At 42.9% G+C, this 12,037-nt stretch overlaps 1 protein-coding gene across 1 annotated transcript in view; it reads left to right on the forward strand.

The window, feature by feature from the left end:
- The window catches only part of PARD3B (par-3 family cell polarity regulator beta), a 2,091,605-nt gene that overhangs the window by 1,236,982 nt on the left and 842,586 nt on the right, over positions 1-12,037 (forward strand). Inside the window, 1 exon segment of the mRNA XM_029606318.1 lies at positions 1,121-1,236. Coding sequence (XP_029462178.1) covers positions 1,121-1,236 — 116 coding nt within the window.

Raw genomic sequence — 12,037 nt, forward strand, 5'->3', positions numbered from 1 at the left:
TGTCCTGGGGGAATCCCAGCAAGTCGGGTTTTCAGGATATCCAAAACGAATATGCATGAGATAATTTGTATGCACTGCCTCCATTGCATGCAAATATATCTCATGCATATCCATTGTGTATATCCTGAGAACTTGACTGGCTGGGTGTCCCCCAGGACAGGTTTGGGAACCACTGGTTTAGGCTTCTTTGTTTTTATTTTTTACCCAAAAAACCCCCTTGGGGTAGATTTTAAAAGCCCTGCACCAGTGCGCCTATTTTGCATAGGCCGCCGGCACGCGCAAAGCCCCGGGACACGCCTAAGTCCCGGAGCTTGCTAAAATGGGCAGTCCAGGGGCGTGTCCGGGGGGCATGTCTGCGGTCCGTGGACGTGGCCGAGTGCCCCGACACAGCAGCCTGTGTCTGGGCCTGGCCAGCCGGCGCGCGTAACTCCATCGAACAAGATAGGGCAGGAGATTTAGGTAGGGCCCGGGGGGGGGGGGGTTTTAGATAGGGGAAGGGAGGGAACGGAGGCAGGCAGCGTGGCTCAGCGCGCGCAGGCTGCCGATTTTGCACAGCCTTGCACGCGCCGACCCCGACTACGAGCGTATCTTTTAAAATCCGGCGTACTTTTGTTCGCACACGCGCTGTTTTTTAAAATGTACCCCAAAGTGTTGGATCAGAATGCAGAGCAGTTTGTATAAGGTTTACTGAAACTAACTTCCAATAGATGGGATGGTTGAGTGGCATTAATTTCTTGAATGAACATTGCAAAATGAAGCAGTGTTTTAAGCTATATAGTTCATCTGTCAGATGACCTCTGACTTAGTGTAGGCCAGTTTTTCTAGCATGAGGAGAAAAGAGAGGCACGTTTGTTTTATTTCCTTCCCCTCCTAGTTCCATATCATTTTGCTGTTTAAAATCTGATTGCAGTTTATCTATAGAGTAGATGTCACCTTCTATGGGAAGCTTTATGTAAATTAATATAGTACATAGAATTTTGAGTAAATGCAGGACTGAATTATGAAGTCTGCTTGGATAACAACAACAGAAGGAGCAGAATATATTTACATTGTGTACATTTTAATTGCTTTGCTTGGTTTTGACCAGTGCCTAAATATTTTACATGCCTTCCTTCCACAGTTCAGTGTTGGGTTCAGCAGCATATTTAACAGATCAGCATATAGACTTCAGATCTTTGACATCCGGCACACAGCATGGATCAATTAGTCTGAAAGCTTCGAAGAGTATGGATCTTGGTAAGAAGGGGAGAAGAGGGGGTAACATCTAGGATTTTCTCCTGTTCTGTTTTTGCCTTCCCTGATTTTCTTTGTATCTTTCTTAAACCCACACTTTAGTCAACATTATTCTACAAGATACCGTCGGATACCCGATGGATCAGGTACTTTTGTTTTATTAAATTTTAGGTGGTCTTAGCCAAGACCCCGGGTTCGCGCTAAGGCCTAGGCCATGACCCTTGCTTTGGTCCTCGGCCAGAGCCTTAGACAAGGCCCTGACTTTGGACCTAGGCATAGGCCAGACTCTGTTTAAAACAAATGTTATGAATATGATTTGTTTTATCTAAGGGCCTCCTGATTGAAACTAATCGGCTCTATTTGTCAGATTTTGCACATTAATTTTAAACGAATGCCCACCCCATCACAGAAGTCTTCTGTGATGGGGTGGGCATTCGTTTGAACCCGGGCAAGAAGGGGTTTTAGTTACCAAATAAACTTTCCAAATGGATATATTATTACATTTCTTATTGTTATGCTCAATCAAGTCATAAACTTCAAAATAAAGTAAAGAGGAGGGCCCAGTGCCACATGACCGGAGCCCACCCTTGACGCCCCCTTCCCCAGGGACTGAGGATGGAGGGGGGGGGGGGCGGGCAAGGGAACGGCGAGTGGACAGAAACCCCCCCCTCACCCCCTTTTTGCCCTTCCTACTGTTTTTTCAGCAGGCCAGAGAGAGGGAGACGAAGCAACTTCATGGCCCCACCCCGGGGCTATGACATCGTAAGGGGGCACCAGCGGTGCCCTCGGATGACGATCGCGGCCCCTTAAAGGGTCGCGGCACACTCTGAGCGATCCTTTTCGGATCGCTCAAGCAAAGAGGAAGCCCACCCACCCGTCCCGATTGCAAGGGTAAGGTTATAATACTATGAAAATGCATAAGGTGTTAGAATATGAAAACAGTGAGACCACCTATGTTAGTAAGCACATTTTAATATTTTACAATGTTTGGGGTTATGCCGTAGCTAAAAGGGGGGGACGGGTACCCGGGCCGGTTGGGCCAGATTACAAGTGGTGCTGGTGACATCACATGATGGCGGAGTAGCCGTCAACGCTGGGAGGCAAAAAAGGCAATGGCCCCCTTGCTAAGGAACAAGACGGGGGGGGCCCATGGAGTCAGGCTGCCTTGCTTGGTTCATGCAGCGGGCAGTGGAAAAAGAATACTACCGGCTCGGGGATCCCAAAAAGTTATCATGTTTTGTTTAATAAATAAAAGCTGTGGCCATTTTATACCAAAGACAGTATAAGTGTGATTACTATTATAGTGGATAAATGACCAAAAGGGTTGTTAAGGTATCGGTAAGGCAAATTCAAAAGGACGATGGACAAAGGAGTAAGTGGCAGTTGCTGGTGTTAAAGCACATCAAGCTAGAGCTAGCTGCAGCTTCCTTAGCCCATCTTATCTCTGCTTCCATAGCAGAAAACAGTAAAGCTACCATTTGATATTCTATTCATACCTTCACTGATCAATACTAACTAGAAAATGCTTCACGTCAAGAGTATAGTCTTGGCCAGTTTTTTTTTTAAATTTATATTCCACCTTGCAGACACATTTAGCTGGATAAAGAGAGGTAACGCTGGGGGTGTGTCCTCAATTTATCTGGGTATCACTATTCAGTTCTAGGTGGGTATATTCAGTGGGAAAATTACCCATATAAGTGCTGCTGAATACCTCAACTAAAGTTATATGGGTAATTTAATACATATAACATTCTGCTTGCTGAACCATTCAATATAAACTTCTCAGTTTTTGACCTGACTGAAAACTGTATTCTGTGTCCTCAGGAATGCAGACTAAAAAGATGAAATCACTACCTGTTTAATCATGAGATTAAAATACCTGAATGAGTTGGCAAATGTATGTGTGCAAATGTTTTTTAAAATAGCAACATGCATACCCTCAATAATCCCAGCCCTCCGCTTATCCCTCAACTCGTCATGCCAGCTCTTAACTGAACCCTTGCACATAGTTCTGTTATAATTATAATTTATAATTGTTATTTAAGTAGTTAATGTTTTACTGGTTTAATGACTACATTTATTTGCTAAGCTTACTGTTCCTATGTAATCCCGCCCCCTATACCTGTTCATTGTACTTTCCACTTGCTGTTATGCTGTAAACCGATATGATGTCGCTATGAATATCGGTATAGAAAAGTTTATAAATAAATAAATAACGTGTGTGTAAATATTGGCCCCATCCTGGAATGCCCCTGGAATGCCCCTTTTCTTACATGCATACATATATCCATGAAAGTGAAAATATATGTGCATTTTTTTGCTTATAGAATATATGGAATACACAAGTAGAGGGTATTTATGCATATATGCATGAATTTTAATGCATGTAAAGTTTTGAAAATTCACCTCTTAGATTGTAATGCTGCTATGGTAGGGAAGTACTTACTATGCCTAATTGTAATTTACCTTCAATTAGACTTTGCAAAAACAAGTAATTAATTCAGAATTTCAAAATCAAGTTGTATTGATCATATAGCATGTAAAGTTACTAAAGACCGTAATACCAATCTTGTATTCAAAATGCATTTTTCTGTAATTCTTCTATTCATTGTTGTAACCAGTAATATAGACAAAAATAGCTATCTAGTTCTTTCTCTCTCTGAAGACTATAAAACTCAATCTGCAATGGAGTCACACTGCTGAGGACTTCAAATTTCTCCTATATATTTATTTATTTATTTATTTATTTATTTATTTATTTATTTATTTATTTATTTAATATATATTTCCATACCGGACTTCACGAATAGAAATTCACATCAGGCCGGTTTACATGGAACTTGGGGGAAAAACAAGTGTAACCAAGAACAAGAAGGCTGAATCAAGCAAAGTTACATAAAACATAAAAAATTTATATTGGCTAAGTATAAGATCTGATGCAGTGCAGCACTGCCGGGGTCAGGAACAGACAAGACAACATAGGACTGCAGGTAATACCAGAGCCAGACAGCAGAGGGCGCAGTTGAGGACAAGAAAAACTACAAATCCCAGGTTCTTAGAGCCACCACCTGACCCGTGGGGAGAGCCTGAAGGCGAACACCTGGCAGACTCAGAGAATAACGAGTCAGACACAGGTGAACCGATGGAGTTAGAGGAAGAGGGTGTGCCTACATGGTGGCAATGGCCAGAAAAAGCCAGCTCTGGGAAACAGGAGGGGGAGGAGATGAAGGTAGGTTCTGGGGGAGAAGAATCCTCCAGCTCTCATATGGATACAGAGTAGCCAGAAAGGGGAGAGGTATAACTTATACCTTAAAGGAAGTTGGGGAGAAGGGCTCTGAAGAGCCTGGTGTGTCTGGTATTTAAATATAGATGTGTGGGACATGAAAGGGAACTCTGCACAAGCACCGGTGGTAAGGGAGCAGGAGTGCTTGGGGGCAGGGTCATTTATCTAGGTTTTGAGCCACCAAGGACTGGTGGAGGTGGGGGATGTGAAGAAGTAAATGTAATAGATCCATCTATTGCCTTATAAAATGCTTTGAAGAAACTATCTCTCTGTGTTATCTTTGGGGATTTGGGGGCTGTTTCACCCCCAACTCCGTACAAGGAGAACCCGGAAACCCAGCAAAGCCAGGGCCGGCTGAGACCCGAACCCAGGGAGTTACGAGCGGCTGACGGACTCCAGGGATATCAGGGACTCATGAAAGGCCTGAGCAAGAGGCAGAGGATCGGCACCCAGGGCAGCGCTGGCGGTGAGCCGTTACAATATTCTGCTTTATCAATATAATATGATCTGTGCAGATTACAAATAAACTAAGACACCACCTTATAATTGGACCAATACAGTAATCTTTTCTAAGATGTATTTGAGCAACAGAAGCGGTGGTGATAAGTAGCACCAAGAGGCCTTCACTTCTGCCAGGTGCTAGCAGGTCGCTGCTGCTATTAGATGCTACTGTCTCTCCTTCCACTGGGACTGGTGGAATACTGCTTTCACAGGACACCAATTACTCTTCTCCCATGCCAGGCCCAGAGGGGATGCAGCCTGATTCTCACAAGCTAGACCTGGACTGGATGCAATTGCTTTAGGACACTGTTTCCTCTTTTCTCCTACTACACCAAACTGGATGTTGTCATTCTTCCACCACTACTCTGCTAAGCCTGGGCTAGACAGGGTTTGCTTATCCCTTTCTGAGGACATGAATAGCTTCCTGACATTGTTGTCTCCAGTGGCAAGCAGGATAGCAGTCCTCACACATGGTGATATCATTCATTGGAGCCTGGTATGGAATTTTTATATTAAAGTTTCTAGAACTTTGTGCCTCTCTGATCATGCCTATGCATACTCTCTACTGTATGTCCAAGCAAAGGCCCCTACAATCTTTCTTTTTCTGTAGAACTTCTGGTTGCAGTTTGCCTCATTTCTCTTGCTTTGGGCCTTTTTTGCAGTTTTTAGAAGAATCATTCCTCGTGGGGCCCCTGCAGTATTGTACTTGTCTTCAAAACCATTTGTTTCTTTTGATAGGTTTTTCAAATTTTTAAAAGTTTTTGTTGTCTTGGTGCAGGGTCGGTGGGTCGTCAGTGCCTGGTGGTTATTCATTGCCACTGCCATCGATTTTGATCTTACTTCCCTTATTTTTCAATTGAGCATTTCTAGTGGGTTACAGCAATGCATCCAGTGCACCAGGGTCATGTCTAGCACTGATCCTAATGGTAGATATATCCTGTGCTTGAAGGCATCTCATGATATCCAGGGATGTCACGAATGCGTGACCATAACCCTGAATGGAAGAGATTTCAGAATGGAACAGAGTAGCACTGTAGGCACCAGAAGTCCTATTCATTGGCATTGGCATCAGATAAATCAACATTGAGAGGCTTTAGAGCTGCACCGCTGTAGGAAACGTCATCAGTGTTGGGGAAGTTGTCAGTCCCCTTGCTGATGAGGTCTGATGGGGGAACCCATAGTCAGATCATTGTCAGAGTCTTCCCGATCAAAAATGGCGATGGGTTTTGCCGCTTCCACACATGCATCATGTAGTTCTGATGCCTAGAATTGAAGGAAGCCAAGAAAGCATCAGCATCGGTCTCCATCGATGTGTGAATGTAAGACCTTGGATGGTTTGGCAGCTGCCAATAAGCCCCCAGTAAACTGTTTCTTAGTGAGGATGCCTCATCCTCTCAGAAATCCCAAGATTCAAGAAAGCTTCCACAACTCCTGGAGTACTCCATAGCTACATCTTTCAGTTCCAAGGAGGATGTGGCCATCCCACTTACCTCCAAGTCAGTGTCTCAATCAGTCATTTTTTAGGCGGAATTAGACAAGAAGATCCAGCAGGCCTTAGAGAAGCACTGTGATGGCCCTCTGTGTCTTAGCATCAGGGGCACTGGGACCAGACTGATCACCTGTGAGTTGCTGTTCGAGAACTTTCAACTGCACAATGGACAAGCAGCAGTGCCAAGGCTGATTCCTAAAAGAGGATCAGGAATGTTGCCTGTCACTCCACTTTTAATCTCCAGCCCATCAGAGGAGGAAGCTTCACCGGAGCATTGGTGTTCCTTGGGATTCAAGTAAAAACAGCCAAGTATCCTCCTCTTTAAGCCCTTGGCTGAGGGTTGGGCATCACCAGAGTCCTTACTCCTGGCAGATCATGGAGATTTGGATGCCAAATACTCATGGGAGTATGACTATAGATCAGATGACAACAAATGGGTAATGCTACAGGTATTGGTTATACATGAATAAATATACAATATATACCTGTATCACTTTTCATCAACATTTATTTACTTTAATCGCATACATATAATATCTAAAATTTGTGTAATATTCACACTCATACCACATTCATTCACATAACACTAAACACAATATTGCCTATTGCACATATCCCTATTACGTTAAAATTCATACATCATTTCTTGTTGATATTTCTACAATAGTTCCCATATCCCAAAAGAAGCAAACTTCCTCCTCTCAAAAAACTCCCGAAATATTCTATTATTCTTTCTTCACTCCACTCCCGACAAGAAACTCTCTTTTCACCTATTGGTTTCCTCAGGGGATCACTTCTAAGCCATTAGTTCTTCTTCATTTTTTTCATTTTTCTAAGGGAGCATCCATTCAATTTTAACTTCCTGTAGTTCTCATTTCACATCGGGAACTTTACTTCTTGTGCCAAATCATTATTACTTATACACCTCAACTCGCTGCATTCTCCTAATCCGGCAGCCCAACTAATTCTCTTCGAATTTCTTCACAGTTCCAATAATCGAATACACACTATCACATCGTTAACCAACTCCACTACTACACATCACCAGGCAGCCACAGCTGAGGGAATGCCGCTAAGGAGGCTACGGGCCCAACTAGGCCTTAGCCATACTGCCGCCAGACGCCCCGGGGTAAGTGGGGGACCCTCGGGTCGGACACATAACAGATGCATTGCATCAAAAAACAGGAACACACAGGATCATATCTTCTGTGTTAGAAATTATCCAGCTCCGGAACTGGACCCCTTCTCAAGGGATAGTTCTGAGGGTCACGTATCTGCAAGGTGTGGATAATGTCTTGGCAGACAGATAAGCTGAATCCTGGAACCACAAGAGTACTCCCTGGATCAGAGGAGGTAGCAAGGTAGATTTTCCACTAGTGGTAGATCCCGGTAGTAGATCTGTTTGTGTCCCCTCTGACAAGGAAGACTCGGCTCTTTTGTTCCATAAAATGGGCACAGGGTAAACTTACCTCAGTTGTCTTCACCTTGAGTTGGTGCAGAGACCTTCTGTACAAGGATTTTCCTATATTGCTAGTGTCGAAGAGTCACTTAAAGCTGACTAAAAATCAGGGGACTATCTCATAGCTATTTTTTTGTCGAGTCAGATTTGGTTTCCACTTTTCAGAAAGATGTCCATAAAGGAATCAATCAGACTGGACACTTCCCCAGAATTCATCACTCGGGATCAAGTAAGGATACGCCATTTCAATATCAGTTTACTGGCTCTCACTGCCTGGATGTTGAGAGATTGATCTATGCAAACCCTTAATCTATCTGACATGTGTCTCGGGTTTTGCTAGTTTCAAGAAAAGATTCCACTAGAAAGTTCTGTGTATTTAAATGGTAGAAGGTAAGCCCATCTCTGAACAGCCTTTGATTTTTCAATTAATGCAGGGTTTACTTTATTTGAAGCCTCTTATCAGGCCTCCCTTCCCATTGTGTCTTGGGACTTCAGTGTGGTAGTGATCCAACTGATGAAAGCTCTCTTTGAGTGGCCGCTCTCCTGTGAACTGAAGTACATGAACTGGATGGTTGTTTTTGATGGTAGCCACTTCAGCATGTGGGGTCAGGGATCTCTAGGTTCTATTATCATATCAACCTTATTCCAGATTTCATCATGTGGGGGGGGGGGGGGTCTGTAAACCCTTCTTTAGTGATGGTGATGTTGGAATTCCATCTTATGAGGAACTGCCCTTTACAATATGACATACATAAAGATTTATTATTTTATTATTATTTTATGGGAATTAGTATCAGAACCAGAAGTGCTCTCATGAATACTAATTCCATAAAATAATAATAAAATAAATCTTTATGTATGTCATAATGTAAAGGACAGTTCCTCATAAGTATTGTATATTGAAGGTAATACTACAAATTGAGGATATAGTAGCCACAATTTGAGAGATTGATTGTGTTTCATTACGAAAGGAATTCCATTTTAACCAGTCAGTCCTTCCAACATTATTTTCCAGTCCACATATCTACCAAGGTGAACAAGTACTACACAATTTGGACTGCAAAAGGCCATGGAACGAACTGAAACCCATAGAAAGACCACCCAAATTTTTGTTTTTTTGATAGCAACAAACTAGGGATAAGCATTGTTAAACAGGCTTTCTCTAATTGGCTGGCAGATTGCACATCCTCTGTTATGCCCAGGCAGGACAGAATCTGGTGGCCTATATCAAGGCTCACCCTGTCCAAGCCATGACAGTGTTGGTGGCTCACCTAAAATCAGTCCTCATGGAGAAGATCTGCAAAGTTATGTTGTGGAGTTTTCGCCACGCATTAACATCTCACTACTCTTTGGATAGGAATGGCTGATGAAGACAGTAGGTTTGGCCAGTTTGTCCTGTGAAATTTATTTGAGATGTAGAAACCAAATCTCTTACCTTTTAGGGCCCATTATTTTTGTTCAAGGCTGCCCCTCATAGCATAAGTATATGATAGAAAAAAAAGCTTGTTGCCAACAAAAATACTGTTGTACCAGCTGGTACTTCTTGTTGTTTTCCCCATTTTTAATTCAGGGCATTCTGTAGCTAGGGATTCCCATGTATGAGGACTTCCATCCTAGTTACTTTCAGAGGAAGCATAGTTGTATTATCTGTAACAGGAATTTTCTGTGGACAGCAGTAAATTAGTCATCATGAAACCCATCTGCTTCCCCTTGGAACTGGCTTCAGTTTTCATTGCTAAGGTACAAGACTGAAGGGGATCCCATGTGAACGTGTGGTCAGGGCTGGTGCTAGCATTTTTTATACTGCCCTGTATGAACAATTACTGTGCTGCCCCCACTCCCCTGATTCATTCAGTGTCTGTACTGGGCCCATCAAATAAAGCCCAGATCCATCCTGCAACCTATATTTTTAAAAAGTGACACGCCCCCCCCCCCCTCCCAAACCCATCGATAGAGAAGGGTATTAGGTACTCTAGGCAAACCTTACAGCCTTGCAAACATGCCATCCCCCCCACATACACACACACTCCCAAACCCTTTACAGACACACACATTTAAATTATGCATTTATAACACATTTTACATGACAAAGAACTTTCAAAAGTACAATCTTCTGAGGCAAAAAACTCTGCAAAAAGGATACTTAGAACTCCTTTTTGTAATGCGTGTTGGGTGTGAGCTTGGCCCTCAGAAAGCCATGAATAAACAGAATTACCATTACAATATAGTAAACTCCCATACTAAAACAACCCTAACAATATTATCTATGAAAAAGCATTATTGCACATATTACACTAGGCCCTAGAACACCAATAAAATTCTTATTAAGAAACCAGGCAGCTATAGATCCCTACACAGAAATTACATGCCAGAAAATACCACACCTCGGTCACATATGCAGAACATAGACAGACCCTCACCAATTACAGAATAAAGAGATCAGAAAGTATTAACAGAAATGTTCTGAGAAGAACTGAACTGGAACCCACAACAAGCCAGCCTCTATATGCAGAGCAACAATAGGAAAACACAAGCATTACTATTCTTCATAAAACATTAAATAATAAAATTAAGGAACATAAAACATCAATCATAATAGTAAAATCATATTCAGCAAAAGAATAAATATTTCAAATTAATTATGAATAGAATATCCAAAATTTCCCAAACACCAATAAAATATTTCAAAACATCTGATAATTAAAAAATCCAATAATTAAAAAATGTTCTATTGCCCCCCCAAAAATTAAATATTTTGAAAGAGCAGAATTATCAGATTATACCCAGTAATTAAAAATAAGGATTTTTAAAAATCCCCTGCTCTCCATACATGTGACTATATGATTTCCAGTCACCCTGAGATTGTCATGGATTGTGGGAGGTATGGTCGAACAAATTTTATCTTCTCTCTCAAATACATGCACAAGAACACATTCATTCTTCCACACACCTCCTCTCTCTAACATACACAGGCTCCCTCTTCCTCACAGATACATTATATGTGTGTGTGTGTGTGTGCATGCCTGTGAGAGCCTATTTTGACACATGGGCTCTCTTAGGCACACAAACATACACAGGCTCTCACACAGACACATGCACATACACACAAAGGCTCTCACCCAGAAACAAACACACACACACACACACACAGTTTCTCAATCACTCACACACACACACACACACACACACATGCAAGCTCATGCACATATACACATGCCCTCCTGTTGTCTTCGGCCCATGGTGAGATGAGCACCATGGCCCCACAGGCTTCCTGTTGTCTTCCGGCCATGGCCTACTGACCTTCCTGCTTGGGGAGGGGGGGGGGGGTGGAGAGGAAGCTGTGCGCAGGCATCCATGCATGCAAAGAAAGAGAAAACAAGCCTCTCATTTTTAGCCGCAGAGAGTTGAACACTGGCAGCCTGCAGCCTCTCTCCTTCTTTGGCCGCCGGCAGCTTAGGCTTTGCCGGCGGCCCTGCAGTCTCTCCTGCTGCCACTGGCCCACTGCCCCCCAGGTGTGCCACCCCATGAAAATGCATGGTATGCGCATCTGGTTGCACTGGGCCTGTCCATGGCATATTAGCATGTATGGGCATCCTTAATGAGGCACAGTCAAAGTTCCAGAAACTTTGACATAAGAGTTCTGTGCCGGGCTCCATCAGATGATGTCACCTATGTGTGAGAGTTGGTATGCTGCTGTTTTCAGAGAAAACTTGTTATAGGTAAGCAGCTCTGCTTTCTCTTTCTTCTTTACCAGGCCTAGACAAGGCTTCTGCTCCTGGGCTCAGCAGAGTGCTGCTGCTACTTTCACCAATGGCCTTGTAGGATACCGCCGCCTCCTCTCCTGGCTTAGTCTCTAATATAAGACAAGGTAGAATTTGTAAATGTTTCCAGAACAAATCTCTTCATCTATTCAGGCAAATACTATGCTATTTATTTCCTAATGCATCCTGCTCAGTGGCTAAAAAAATTCAGAATTATGAGCACATGTTATGTGACCTAGCAGCTCAAATGATACATGTGCCTTCTTTCTTCGTCTCTCCCTTAAATCCTTCTCTCCTAGCTCAATGAAAGG

Source organism: Rhinatrema bivittatum, chromosome 6 (assembly GCF_901001135.1).
Source record: "Rhinatrema bivittatum chromosome 6, aRhiBiv1.1, whole genome shotgun sequence".
In the NCBI taxonomy this organism is placed as follows: Eukaryota; Metazoa; Chordata; class Amphibia; order Gymnophiona; family Rhinatrematidae; genus Rhinatrema; species Rhinatrema bivittatum.